The sequence below is a fragment of the Lolium perenne genome, chromosome 6, assembly GCF_019359855.2.
Source record: "Lolium perenne isolate Kyuss_39 chromosome 6, Kyuss_2.0, whole genome shotgun sequence".
In the NCBI taxonomy this organism is placed as follows: Eukaryota; Viridiplantae; Streptophyta; class Magnoliopsida; order Poales; family Poaceae; genus Lolium; species Lolium perenne.
In genome coordinates, this window is record NC_067249.2 from 78,722,822 (window position 1) to 78,736,611 (window position 13,790).

The 13,790-nt window shown below is 47.3% G+C and overlaps 2 protein-coding genes across 7 annotated transcripts; one reads left to right on the plus strand and one right to left on the minus strand.

Annotated features, from left to right (window-relative positions):
• The first annotated feature begins 383 nt into the window (after positions 1–383).
• LOC127307779 (tyrosine decarboxylase 1) lies at positions 384–4,304 on the plus strand. Of its 6 annotated transcripts, XM_051338553.2 has the most exons (4): positions 384–2,015; positions 3,463–3,650; positions 3,735–3,869; positions 4,009–4,304. In XM_051338553.2, the coding sequence occupies exons 1-2, from the start codon at positions 532–534 to the stop codon at positions 3,476–3,478; spliced, it is 1,500 nt and encodes a 499-aa protein (XP_051194513.1). In that variant the 5' UTR covers positions 384–531; the 3' UTR covers positions 3,479–3,650; positions 3,735–3,869; positions 4,009–4,304. The 6 variants fall into 6 exon arrangements, with proteins under 6 accessions (XP_051194513.1, XP_051194515.1, XP_051194510.1 ...); XM_051338555.2 differs by having other exon boundaries at positions 384–2,027; positions 3,463–3,869; XM_051338550.2 differs by having other exon boundaries at positions 3,463–3,869.
• Positions 4,305–8,201: 3,897 nt separating this feature from the next.
• Positions 8,202–12,077, minus strand: LOC127309615 (uncharacterized). Its single transcript, XM_051340398.2, has 4 exons — positions 11,844–12,077; positions 10,018–10,144; positions 9,715–9,922; positions 8,202–8,391 (listed from the first exon to the last, which is right to left on the minus strand). The coding sequence occupies exons 1-4, from the start codon at positions 12,008–12,010 to the stop codon at positions 8,216–8,218; spliced, it is 678 nt and encodes a 225-aa protein (XP_051196358.1). The 5' UTR covers positions 12,011–12,077; the 3' UTR covers positions 8,202–8,215.
• Between the last annotated feature and the right edge of the window lie 1,713 nt (positions 12,078–13,790).

Below are 13,790 nucleotides of genomic sequence, written 5' to 3' on the forward strand. Positions count from 1 at the left end.
GATTCATTTACCTTTTCGTAGGCACACTATTTTAACCTTTCCGCATACACGCATCAAGGAGTATTAGTTTCTACCCGGTGCAACGCACGGGCACTTTTGCTAGTCTCTAAGAAAAAATGTAGAGTACAAATATTTAGAATTGAGATTTCACACGTCGTTAGTGGGATACCCCGTATAACTCGTGTACTCATACTTGGGTGTACAAAATCCATTCTCTACATCGTTAACTACTTTTAGAATTTTGTTTCACACGTTAGTGGGATACCCCGTATATAGTATGGGCCCAAGATACCTAATCACCTCGTGTATGGGATACACCAGACTTTTTTTTTTTTTTTTTGCGACTCACCAGACTTTGGGTTTGGGTTTGGTCTTGTAATATTTGTGCTTCGATTGCGGCTATATATGCACACAGGAGGCGCACACTGTTTCATTGCGCGCAAAGCCTCCAAGACTACATGTGTGTGCTGTCCAAAGTGGCAAAGTAGGAGCTTTTATTTAGATACTTTGGTGTTGTGAACTTCCTTCGGCATGGGGAGCGCACCACCTCATGACGCGCTATTGCCACTTGATCCCGAGACATTCGCCGCGGAGTCGCGCCCGGTGATCGACTTCCTAAGTGGCTACTACCGCGACGTCGACAAATACCCTGTCCGGTCCGCCGCCGAGCCAGGTCGCCTCCGCACGCTTCTACCAGACACGCCGCCCGAACACGGTGATCCGGTGGACGTCATTCTGGAGGACGTGCAGCGACACATCGTCCCCGGACTGACACACTGGCAGAGCCCCAACTTCTTCGCCTACTTCCCGATGAACGTGAGCACGGCCGGGTTCGCGGGCGAGATGCTCTCCACCGGTCTCAACGTCGTGCCGTTCGCGTGGGCCGCTTCGCCGGCCGCAACCGCGCTCGAGGGCGTCGTGGTGGACTGGATGTGCAAGCTGGTGGGCCTCCCGGACCGCTTCCTCTTCTCCGGCGGCGGCGGCGGCGTGCTGCACGGGAGCACCTGCGAGGCCGTGGTCTGCACGCTTGCGGCCGCGCGCGATCGCGCGCTGAGCAGGCTCGGCCATGAAGCCATCATGAGGCTGGTCGTCTACGCCTCGGATCAGAGCCACTCCACATTCCAGAAGGGCGCGAGGATCATCGGCATTCCGCCGTCCAACTTCCGCGTCATCCCCACGCTGGCGGCATCGGGCTACGGCCTCACTGCGGGCAGTGTCCAAGGCGCGGTGGAGGCCGACGTGGCCAGTGGGCTCGTGCCGCTGTACCTGTGCGCCACCATTGGCACTACCGGGGTAGGCGCCGTCGATCCGGTGCGCCAGCTCGGGGAGGTGACGCGACGGCACGGCATGTGGCTGCACGTCGACGCCGCGTACGCCGGTAGCGCGTTGATCTGCCCCGAGTTCCAGGACTGCATCGACGGCGCCGAGGTCGCGGACTCGGTGAGCATGAACCCGCACAAGTGGTTCCTCACCAACATGGACTGCTGCTGCCTGTGGGTGGCTAGCCCAGCCCTGCTCACCTCGGCACTCTCCAGCAATCCGGAGTACCTCAATAATGTCAGCGAGGGAGGCGCAGATCAGGTGGTCGACTACAAGGACTGGCAGATCGCACTGTCGCGGCCTTTCCGTGCCATGAAGCTGTGGGTGGTCTTGCGCCGCTACGGCGCGGCGGGCATGCGGGCGTACATTCGGAGGCACGTCCAGATGGCCAAGTGGTTCGAGCGGACGGTGAGTACCGACGAGCGGTTCGAGGTGGTAACGCCGAGGAGATTCTCCCTCGTGGCCTTCCGCCTCCGCCCACGGCACGAGGGTGACCACGCGGTGGACGCCATGAACCGCAAGCTCCTCGTGGCGATCAACGCGAGCGGGCGGGCCTTCATGACGCACTTTGTGGTGGATAACAAGTTTGTTGTCCGTATGGCCGTGGGCGGAGCCATGACGCAGATGCGGCACGTCCAGGACGCGTGGGAGCTCGTCAAGGAGAAGGCCAAGGAACTAGGCGCCCTTCCAACAGAGTAAGCGATGCAGTAAGCATCAACTGGAACCCATCCACTGTCAGTACTAAATTACTTGATTAACTGGCATCATCAACTACAGCATTGGGAAATAAAAACAGTAGGGCTACTTGTCAACTGGGTGACCTTACTAATTGTCAGAAAAAATCATTATACTTTGAAGAAATTGCCACTGGGCGAAGTGATGAGCGAATAAGAGTTGTGGAACCGATCCACTAGGCGCCCTTCCAACAGGAGGATTTTTACAGTACTCTGTACTCCAAAACTATTAGATGGAGTACCACGCGGATCAGGCCGTCCATGATGAAGGACCAGTGTTAATATTATTATTTTTGACTGCCAAAAGAGCAATTTGCACCAATTTGCAATTTAACCCATGTAAACTGATTCCCGATAGAAGCTAGTAGCACCATTAGTCAAATTGCTCGGGTATTGATTTGCCACGGTTCCGCTCCCCTGCCTCAGCTGATCGCCGCCGCCTAATTTTCTCTTGTTGGCTGGCTCGCGCCGCCGTCTTCGGTGTCCTGGTCGGCGGTCCGCCCTGATTGATCGTCTCCGCCTCGTCCCGATCTCGGCTGCGCGTCTTGATTGCGTCGCTGCGCCGCCGCCCGCTTGCGCCTTTATTGGACGCCGCGGCGCTGCCTCCGGCGTCCTGGTCGAAGGCCGCTTCTGCCTTTGTTGGACGCCTCCGGCCGTCGTTCTTCCACAAGGCGCGTGGTCTCCCCGATCGGTCTTCGCCTTCGTCCCGATCTCCAGCGTCCTGGTGCAAAGCTGTTTGGCCGTGCCCTGGTTAATTCTTGCGCCTTGTTAGTAGCAGTAGTACCTTCTTTGTGAAGTAAACGTACAGGAGTAGTGGCCATACAGTAGTAGTTTCTTTGCCCAGATTTGAAGTCATGAACGTATACCCTGTGGAATAGCTGTGTCCAGAGCTAAACTTAGTATAGATTCATCTTTTAACATACAAGCAGGGTTGGTTATATAATGTTTTGATTGATTTTTGAACTAACTGCAGGCTGAAAAGGTAAACTGATGTTAGAAAAATAGATATGAACCAATAGCACGATGTTTTAATTTCTTTGCCCAGATTTGAAGTCATGAATGTATAGCCTGTTGAATGGCTGTGTGCAGAACTGAACTTAGTACAGATTCATCTTTTCCCATACAAGCAGGGTTGGTTATGATGGTTTTAATTTTTGAACTAACTCTGTGCTGAAAAAAGCAAACTGATGTTAGAAAAATAGATTTAAACCAATAGCATGATGTTTTAATTTATGAGTTCAGTTATCTGTTATGCAAGTTCTCGTTGAGCATATCATATCTAGTTTTGAACCAAATGAAATATTGTGGGGCAGAAAGTGTATGCCATTAATTCATGGATAGTTGCTACGCTTTATTATAATTTGGGCAGAAATGACATACATATGTACTAAGCATGATGGTTTGATAGTGGCAGGTTTGGATGATGGATGGTACTGACGATGTCGGAGATGCGAGAGAACAATATTTCATAAAAGGGCTCAGTGTTTGATTGGACGAGAAAGAGTATGTAGTTGGGACAAAATAAATGAAAGGAAGACGTTTAGGGGTACCGTAAGGAGAAGTATTTTGAAGCTAATGTCCAAAAGAGGAGCCACGGTTGTTGACTCTTTGTGGTTGTAAAGCTATTCTCAAATTTTAGTCAAGGATGTTGAATTTGTGATGAACCACATAAAAGCGCAGGTAGAACGTGATGCGGAGAATGAAGCCATTTCATGAGACACTCAGGAGTCCAGAAAGCACAAGAGGAGATCCAGGTGCTGCAGCGAGCAAATGTGGTGGTCTCAACCATGACATTCACAAATGTCCTAATCTCGTGTAATTGTTAATTATCTATTCATGTTATTGTACGATTATTTCGTTTTTGTGTAGCTACTTGAACCTTAGTAGGCCATATTCCTTTTTTTAGATGTAGGCCATATTCTGAACTTTTCTATGTTCATTTTTTTTATTACAGAAGAGATTGATCTACAAGCATGCAAGAGAGATTCAGTTTGGCTGCCCAAGATGGCACATTTGACGTGCTTCTCCTTGGAGAAGTTGGCCAAAGCAAAGAATAGTAGAAGAAAATGATCTTGAAAATGGTTTTGCTTTCCTATATATATACCCACCAGAAGTTTGGTTACACATTCTATTTCGTCTAGTGATTGGTTTGTTCTGTAAAGATACGAGTGCTAAAGTGGTAATGCATGTAAAGATACGAGTGCTAAAGTGGTAATGCTACTGGTTCAGAAATATTGACCGGCATTGACATTGTTGCGATGTTGTTTTCTAATGATCATGTTTGTACTTGAACTTATGCATGACTATCATAGTTCAGTGCTAGTCACAGTTGAAGAGAGGGAAACATGGGTTGCGGTTTTGAATTCTGTGTGTGTAACCTTCAGATTTTGATGAATCTGAATTTACCTATTACATATTACAAAATAGTTGTGAACACACATATTACATAGTCCAGTTTGTTCTCCAATAGTAAAATTTGGTGTTCCTTCTTGTTCAAAAAGTAGACCACAAATACAATGAATCGTGCAGACCATTCGAAGCCGCCGGTGCAGTAGTTAACCGTCTGTTCAGCATACTTGTTAAGAAGATCCTTCTAGGTTGAAAAACTACAACCCTGCACACATTACATACATTGAACCAGAGAAAAGTTCGTAAAAATGCAATTCAAGAGGATATTGCACAATATTGTACTATATGAATACAACCGAAATATCACCTCTGGCACATTGCATGTTAGATAGCACAGACGTTGGTAGTTTTTGGTGTAGCAATGTCCCCTTCTGAAGCAAAGGTTGCCCATGAAAGATGTGGTTTAAGAGTGAACTTTCATTCACACAAATTCCCAGATTAAAGTAAACAGAAAGTATTCTTTAAACATCAGTCACACGGAAGTGGATCCTCTAAACTCAAGGCAAAAAAATGCAGTGATAAACATTAGGCAGGATGTGAGGAAAAGACCGAAATTAAAAGACGAGACCAATGAGTGGATGTATTGCTGCTTTTGCTTTCTTTGTAGGGTGAGGTGCGCATGCTCTCTGCACCTTTAATTTACCTCTTCCTTTCCTAGTCTTGTACAGGTGCAACAAATGCTCTTGCTGAGAATAGCTTAAGCAGAAAAAATATAAGATGTTTCCGGCGCTTATGATTTTAGTGTACGCATGGCAGATCTATTTATGCTCATGAACTGAATTTTCTAACAAGCAGTTTAGTACACAAAGGGAAATGTAGAAAATGGACAAATGTACAGAGTCAATAGTCTTGATAAATTATGATCTTAACTATCTTGATCTTGATGCATGCGTCCACACAGACTGGCCTAACAGAAATTCTAAATCCATAGCTAAGCAACTGGCAGGTATACATCGCATTGATAAAATCAGAAGGATTGGGATTGGGATGATCCTCTGGACTTGTCGATGCTCATCTCGGTTCAGCTCGAGGTGGTACTGCAACGAGCATCCGCCGAGGGAATTGACCACCTAGCTGCCACGGCCGCTGCTCCCTTTCGCCCTCCTCGCCGACGCAGCGCGCCAACCACCACTCCCGCCCCACCCGTCGCCGCAAATCCATCGAGGGAGCCGAAGACCTGGACGCCATGGCCGCTCCTACCTTTGCCCCACCTCGCCGCCGCAGGGAACCGACGGCTGGACGCCACTCCCGCGCGGCGCCTCGCCCACCTGGCCACCTCCCCGGCCGGCTAATCCTGCGCCCATCTGTCGGGGGCCTGGACGCCACGCCCGGGCGGCGCCTTGTCTCCATAGCCGGTCGCTTCCTCCTGCGCGCATCCTTCACCCACGCCACGGCCGCGCGGTGCGTCGTCCCCCTCCCCGGTCGGCTCCTCCTCCGTTTCCACCGCCGCCGCCAGGAACAACTTTACGAGGGTTCATCCACGAAACGAGACGATTAGAGACGAACTGGACACCAAACGCAGAAACACCCTCACACAAAGAAATTTACATCTTAATACTCCTACCCGGAGGAAGCTACTATGAGAAATTGCTTTTTGACCCTCCGGACAGGTACTCCGCAAGTTTCCGAAAAAGTTTGAGTCGGTACCGTATGTCCTGGTTGTGGAGTACGAGGGCTCCTTAACCGCTCGATGGGCTAAAATAGATGGTCCCTATGAACTCAGGGGTACTGTAAAAGTCCTCTCCAACAGAGTACTGTAAAATACATGGAGATGCATTAAGCCTCAACTCGAAGTCTGGAACCGATCCACAGACAGTAAAAGATTTCTTAATTGCAATATGCCTGGTAAAAATATGAAGCATCAAGAACATAGTAAATTATTTTCTCAAACTCGGTGTTGGCGACCATTTATTGATTAAATGTTATCACCAACTAATTAACAGCAGAGAGATAAAAACATTAGGGCCATCTACCCTTGCCCACCTGCTGGCACTCTGGCGACGTCCTCCGCCTCCTGTCCATTGATATGCACTACCTTCTTGCCGGAGAGTTTGTCCATCCAGGATCTGACATTGACGCAGATGATGCCTGGGTGGTGTATATGTCAATGAAAACTTAGCAACTGTTGGTTCCTCGAGCACTAGTGGGCTTGTGCGTTTTCTGACTATGATCAGTTCGTGCAACGTAGCAGCTCATAGAAACAAAAAATCCGAGTTGGATTTGTACTTGGCTGAACCAGTGAAAAGGTTGAATGAGAACATCGATATCTTGGATTTCTGGAGCAAATCTGTTGCTGCGTATCCAGAACTAGTGAGAATGGCACGTGATATTCTTGTACTTCCAGTGAGTGTTGCTTCAAAATATGCTTTCAGCTTGAGTAAGAAGGTTATTGAAGCCTTAAATGTGTTTACACGCATAGTTCACACACGTAGTAGTACCGAAGACAGTTGAAGCCTTAATGTGTTTGTAGCTGGGTTCATCCCCTTCAAAGAAAAAAGAGACTAGTATCGTTGCAAAATGCAGAAAATAGAAGGTACCTGCTTCAACCTTGTTTGTTTTACTTTCCAGTTTCAAGTTTTACTTGCCATTTTGATTATGTGCCTTTTCTTGGATTTGTGGTTGGCTGAACCAGTGAAAAGGTTGAATGAGAACATCTTGGATTTCTGGAGCAAATCTGTTGCTGAGTATCCAGAAATAGTAAGAATGGCACGTGATATTCTTGTACTTCCAGTGTCAAGTGTTGCTTCAAAATATGCTTTCAGCTTGAGTAAGAAGGTTATTGAAGCCTTAATGTGTATACACGCATAGTTCACACGTAGTAGTACCGAAGACAGTTGAAGCCTTAATGTGTTTGTAAGACTGAGTTCATCCCCTTCAAAGAAAAAAGAGACTAGTATCGTTGCAAAATGCAGAAAATAGAAGGTACCTGCTTCAACCTTGTTTGTTTTACTTTCCAGTTTCTAAGTTTTACTTGCCATTTTGATTATGTGCCTTTTCTGTTTACAGATAAGAGGACAGAGGCTGGGTTTTCAGGTGCGCCTAATTTCTTCAGATGATGAATGTAACATCTATATTCTCTAAATGGCTACTTGTCAACTTGGTGTACATACTAATTGGCAATCCTTTGTTCATTGTATTTTGAAGAAATTTCCTCTGGAGCAAAGAGATGAGAGAATAAGAGATGTGGAGATGGCATGCCATAGCAACTAGTACTTCTTCTTCGGCTCTAAATAGAATTAGTCTACTTGTGCACTTGCATTTTTCGAAATTGTGTTACGTCCAGCTGTAGTTTTGCTGTCAAAGTACTATGTTGTTGTTGCCAAAAGTCAGCTGTTATGCGTCTGTTAGATACTGTTCTAATGTTGTTGATTTGCTGTCAAAATGCAATTGTTATGCTGTCCAAATAGCACTGTTATGCTGCTGTTAAAATCGTATTGTTATGCTTCTAAAATACTGTTGCTTTCCTGTTAATATAGCACTGTTATACTGATAATATACTGGAGTTTTGCTCTCAAAAGTCAGTTGTTGCTACTGTTTGGGCAATCGGAGCCTTAAGCTTCCAGGCTTTGCCTTGAGCCAGGCTCGGGCCTAGGGAATGAGGTAATACCCGGGCTAAGCTTGGGCATGCCTTTACAGCCGTTGGGCTGTTTCTGGCCCGGCTGGAGTTATGGTCGGGCCTAGACATTACGTAGACATAGTTCGGCAAAATTAGAATGAGAAAAACATGGATATAGCGAAGGAGACAGCTTTGTCTATATCATTGTATTGTTGTAAATGTGTGGAACGTTACAATGCCCCCCAACATATTTTGTACCTTCGGGATGCAATATATTCGGACCACATCCAAAGCAGTAAGTGAAGTCAACATTCTTCCTTCGCGACAAGGTTCCTTGAGGGTTGTCCATACCCCAGCTTGCACAACGTCCAGCTGCAACACAAGCAACAAAGACTAATTCAGAAAATAACCAAATGGATAAAACATACATTGATATCATGTGCAACCAAAGGGACAGGTCTATCCCATGAGATAGAGATATCGCGGGTAATTTAACCTTGAGAGCAGATTATATGGAACTAGCTGGAAAAAAACCCGGTGAATATATAGTGATGATCATTCTCACTATATGTGCTATATAGTCACAATCATATGGAACATATGTACGAAGTTTCTGTTGTAGCAGGTAATTTAACCTTGAGAGCAGATTATATGGAACTAACTGGAAAGAGCAGATTATATGGAACTAACTGGAAAAAAACCCGGTGAATATATAGTGATGATCATTCTCACTATATGTGCTATATAGTCACAAACATATGGAACATATGTACGAAGTTTCTGTTGTAGTGAAAACGCCAATAGGTGTTGTATTGTATCCATGCATGCAAGTATTACGCGGCCACGTGAGTGACAAATGCAAGCTAAATTGTAATAAGGCGCTGGTGAAGATACTAATAATGGGGCCAGATAGTATAATACTACATAGGAAGAAGCACATAAGCTTGTGAACTGCGGCTATACTCTGGAATTGAAGCACACATATTAAAGATTTGTTTTTGGTCAAGAAAAACTACCCATCCTCGCAAGATCTTTACTTGGTTTTGGTGAGATGATCTCCTTCCTCATTTTTTGGTTAGAGGGACAAATACAGTCCATTTCTCAAGCAGGAAGCAGCCAGCTAAACAAAACAAGAGACTAGTTGGTCGTGATCAACCTGTTCCTCACACCAAACAGGGCTAACTACACAAAATGCCAAGGAATCCAGTAGTTTCCATATTGTAATGACATGAATGTTCTGCCTACTACACAAGTAATGTGCCAGTTCATGGCTGAGACTTCCAATTTCTCAGAGGATAGTGTATTTATTAAAAAGTAATAATGAAATCATGCTTCGCTAACATGACGGAGGAGCAAATCAGAAACCAGCCAACCTACAAAATATGGTACCATCGACTAACACCTAAAGGCGCACATATCATAACTTCTTCGAGTACATAAGAAATCAAAAACGTTCCGATAGTGTGTAAAATAGCATAACTGGTTAATATTTCGCACAATGAAGTCTGCATTAATCATTTTTAGACTACACCATTACGACTTGTATCCTAGTAAATCCGTGTTGTTTAGATTGTATCCATGTTCATTTTAGACTAATTAAGTTACTGCTTTCAAGTTTTAAGGCGGTTCAGATGATACATTCTTCCATGGAATAAATGATTGATCTTCGACAATGTTTTAAGCGATAAAATTTACCAGTAGAGTAAGAACCCAATGGCTCACAACAGATGATACTGAAACCAATTGGATTCTTCCTTCTGGAACACAGCTGCAGCTCAGCGAAGAATAGATGTTCCCCCGAGCCCTCCTTGCTAGATCTTGCACTGAAGTTCATGTGCTTGTAAGGATAAAATGAAGAAGACACGGAAACGACAGGACCGACCTCCAGGAGCTCAAACTTGAACTGCTCATAAGAAATGAATACAGGTCATGGCAATTAGACTTACCATCCCAGTAGTGATAGTATGGCCACAACAAGTGAATAATTATGGAACTTACCTTCTTCCTTTTGTTGTAGTAATCCAAGGCTATCTTCGCGATTCTCATGGACTGCTGACGGTGAACTTTTGGATTAGGCCCAAGCGCAGGACCACCATGCATTTTCATGTACCTAGGATCATTGGCCCTGCAACCAACAGATAAAACAGAACGATGTCAAATAAATGTCAGCTATGGGTTGGGGACTAGGGCGTTTGCAATGTGGAAAGAGTTTCAATTGCAAGTTTAAAAGGAATTTAAGATGAGGCAAGAAATAACTATGAACGTTATGGCGGCGAATATAGAACCTTTTTTTCAGCATAATTATACAACATGCAGCAAAAGGGATATGATCAATCTTATAACTGCAACGGCATCATGAGACTAAAAGATACATTTTTATAGAATTAAGCACTACGATTAATTCACTGCACACATCTGAACTATTTCTCTAAGATCAGATGGTGCACAGAGCAACAAGAAGTCAACAAACAATCAAACTCCACGATAGATGCCAGTGTAAGGTGGCGCTTGCTAGTAGTACTATATATTGTGTGGTGTTATATGCAACTTATTAATATTACTTAACACTCTTAGGATGAAACTGAAGTCTATGTTACACATGTCCCCTTGCAACAGAATATGGCGTGTCTATATTAGAGCATGTCTAACAGGCCCCTTATAACCCGCCCACCCCGTAAAATTCCGGCGGGATACGGGGCAGGAGCGATTTGGGCCGTCTAGCAGGCCCCGTATTCGGGCCGGCCCTTTTCGGCGGAATACGGGGCCCAGGAAATCGGCCCCGCCGCCCCCTACTTATACCGGGCGCAGGTGCGAGTGAGGGGTTAACCCCTCACTCGCAACCCTAGCTCCGCCGTGCGCAGCCGCCTCCGTAGTTAGCTCCGGCGAGCAATCCCGCCCACCCCAGCTCCGCATTTTCGACCGTTGTTCGGCATGTACGCTCGCGGCCGCAGTACCTCCTCGCCGGCGAGCGGATCGAAGCGATCCCGCTCGCCGGACACCGTGGAGGAGGCGTGGCGGCGCCAATGCAAGCGCTCCGCCCAGGGGAGTCGCCGTGCGGCGTGCCGGTACGCCGGCGCGCTTTACGTGCCGGATTCGCTCCGGGAGTTCGCCGCGGGTGGGCGGTGGTACCGACAAGACCCGCCGCTCAAGCCGATGAGCGGCGTCGCCTTCGAGAAGTGGTGCGCCGACTGGGAGCGTGACCGCGCGTCGAAGGCGGCATGGGTGGCGCGCATCGGCAGCACCAGCGGCGGAGGAAGCGGAGGAGATCTGCGAGCCGGCGAGGAGGAAGCGGAGGCGGCAGAGGAGGAGGCGGCCTTCCTGCAGGCGGTGGCCGCATCCGAGAAGGATGCCGCCGAGAAGGCTCGGGCGGAGGCAGAGGAGGAGGCGACGGCCATCGCCGCCGTCCGGGAATTCCAGGCGCGGGAGGCGCAGGAGGAGGCGGCGGCCATCGCGTTCATCCCATTCGTCATCCTTGACGAATAGATGTAGGATAGATGTAGGTATGATCGCAATGTATGTATGATCCGTAGTATGATCAATGAAGATGAACTTCCCGGGGTTTTAATTTTTGAAAATACGGGGCGAAATATGGGGTCTACTAGACGGAATGGCTCTTTCGTTAGCAATTTTTCGATACGGAGCGAAATGCGAGCGTTATACGGGGCATAGGAATACGGGACCTGTTAGACATGCTAAGCACCCATTCAATATTATCTGGCGTGTCTATAGTCTATTCAATTTATTACTAGCTAGGCGTGCATCAGATGACCTAACAGTACTGACATCGAGATGAGTAATTATACGACACACATGGATTCTCTTACCAGGGAGGCTGAGCTGGCATCGGAGGTGGAACCCAGGCGGGGGAGACGGCGGCCGCCGGGGCAGGGGTGGATACTTCAGATGAACCATGCACAACGAGGGCGTCGGAGCTTCTCGGCTTCGAGGGGGGCGTCGGGTAAGGTTCTTCTATCTCCGCGATAGCAGCCATGGCGAGATTACGATCCTCCTAGGTTTTCGATGGAGCTAGAAGGGAAAAGGGGAACGAAGGGAGCCAAGACGAGTTTCAGAATCCGAATTTGGGTCGTAGTTTGGTGGGCTTTTTCGGTTCACTCGTTTTTTCCTTTCCGGTCCCTCCTTTGTTTTCAATTTCTTTTGTTTTGCACAATTTATTTCCCCCTTTCTTTTCGTTTTTTTTTCTTATTATGAATATATGCATTTTTTGAAATCAAATAGAGTAGTACATTTCTTACAGTTTTATATACTACTAACATTTTCTGTATGTTTCTAGCTCATGCACATTTGTTCAGATACACATGGACATTTATATAGAAATAGACAGTATGAACATTTATTCACATATGTATGAACACCTATTTTGACATATATATGAATTTCTTTACAATACTACCTCCGTCCCGATAATAAGATGCATTTGTATTTTAAGATGAACTTTGACCCAAAAAATTGAGCAAGAAAATTTTGATTATATTGTACACAATTAGTATTATCGGATTCGTGTTGAAAATAATTTCTAAGAGTATCTGAGACGCCAGTGCGCCCACAACGAGATATGGGGGCGCGGGCACCTGCTCTCCAATTTGGGAAGAGCTTACACACACCAACTACCCAGTAAAAATCCCTAAATATAAATTTGAACAAGCAAACATAATTAAACTATGGAATTTCATTCAAATTTAGGATTATTTACATAAAATTGAATGAAACTGGAATTTTAATACAGACTGAATTAAACCATAACCTACCGTGCACGCGTTCCCGCCTCTCCGCCCAAGCTTCGCGCATCTGGAGGTGGAGCATGGCCGTCGGTGATGCCGAAGCTTGCCGACGGCGCTGCCCCTCAGCATCGTTTGGCGGGGCTCCTCATTCTGGATGAGCCTCCATTTCTTGTGGGCAGCATCCTCAGCCTCGCGTTGAGCGTTCATCTCCGCCATGAGCAGACGACCTGCCTCCTCCGTGGCCGCCCGCTGGTGCGAGATCTCGACGGCCTGCTCGAAGTGGGTGTCGTTCTTATACTTCATTTCTTCCTCCTTCAGTCTTCGGAAACGATGCGTGTTGAAGGAGGCCAATATCGTCGCCTGCTCCATGTCACCATGGAACGGCTGCTCCTCGCCCCACTACGCCAACTCTTCCGCCGCCTTTGGCATCTGCGTCTGCTTCGAACGCCTTGTTTCACTCGTCGAACGGGGAGTCGTCGGAGTTGAAGTCCAGTGGGTCGAACTCGCCGTCAGACTGCGGTGGGGCCGCTGGATCTGGCTGCGGTGATGGTTGCGGCGCTGATGGCGGCGTGCGGCCGTTACGGCCCAGCATCGTGTACGTGGTCGCCATCCAGCGTGGCATTATTGTGGAGAGGCGAGTTCGGTGGATGTATGAGGAGAGCGGAGGGTGGTGGAGAGGTTAGTGTGGCGGAGGTGAGCGAAGAGGGCGCACTAAATAGGCGATGGCGGTTCGCCGCAGAGCATCCGAGGCGTTGCATTTACGGCGGCGTCTGCGCGTGGAGAATCGGTGGCTTCATTAATAGCAATCCGCCCAGAGCATACGAGCCGTCACATTTGCCCGTTCGGCGCGCCGCGCGAAGAGGCTGGCACGGGTTTGCCAGCGATTGTATTGGGCTCTAAATGGTGCCGACGCATTATGGAGCGCACCGGTGTGGCCCAAAAAAATCGTCGGACCCTCAAAACGCTATTGAGATCGCTATGGGGCGCGCCGGTGGAGATTCTCTAATGATGCTAATTTTATACCAACAATAT

Bases quoted from the DNA above. Each gene is read 5' to 3' on its own strand.
- LOC127309615 (XM_051340398.2), bottom strand. From the start codon at position 12,010: ATGGCTGCTATCGCGGAGATAGAAGAACCTTACCCGACGCCCCCCTCG. The intron at 10,145-11,843 runs GTAAGAGAATCC...TGTTGGTTGCAG, and splicing joins ATGCCAGCTCAGCCTCCCTG to GGCCAATGATCCTAGGTACA. The intron at 8,392-9,714 runs GTAAATTTTATC...CTTGTGTTGCAG, and splicing joins ATTGGGTTCTTACTCTACTG to CTGGACGTTGTGCAAGCTGG.
- LOC127307779 (XM_051338550.2), top strand. From the start codon at position 532: ATGGGGAGCGCACCACCTCATGACGCGCTATTGCCACTTGATCCCGAG.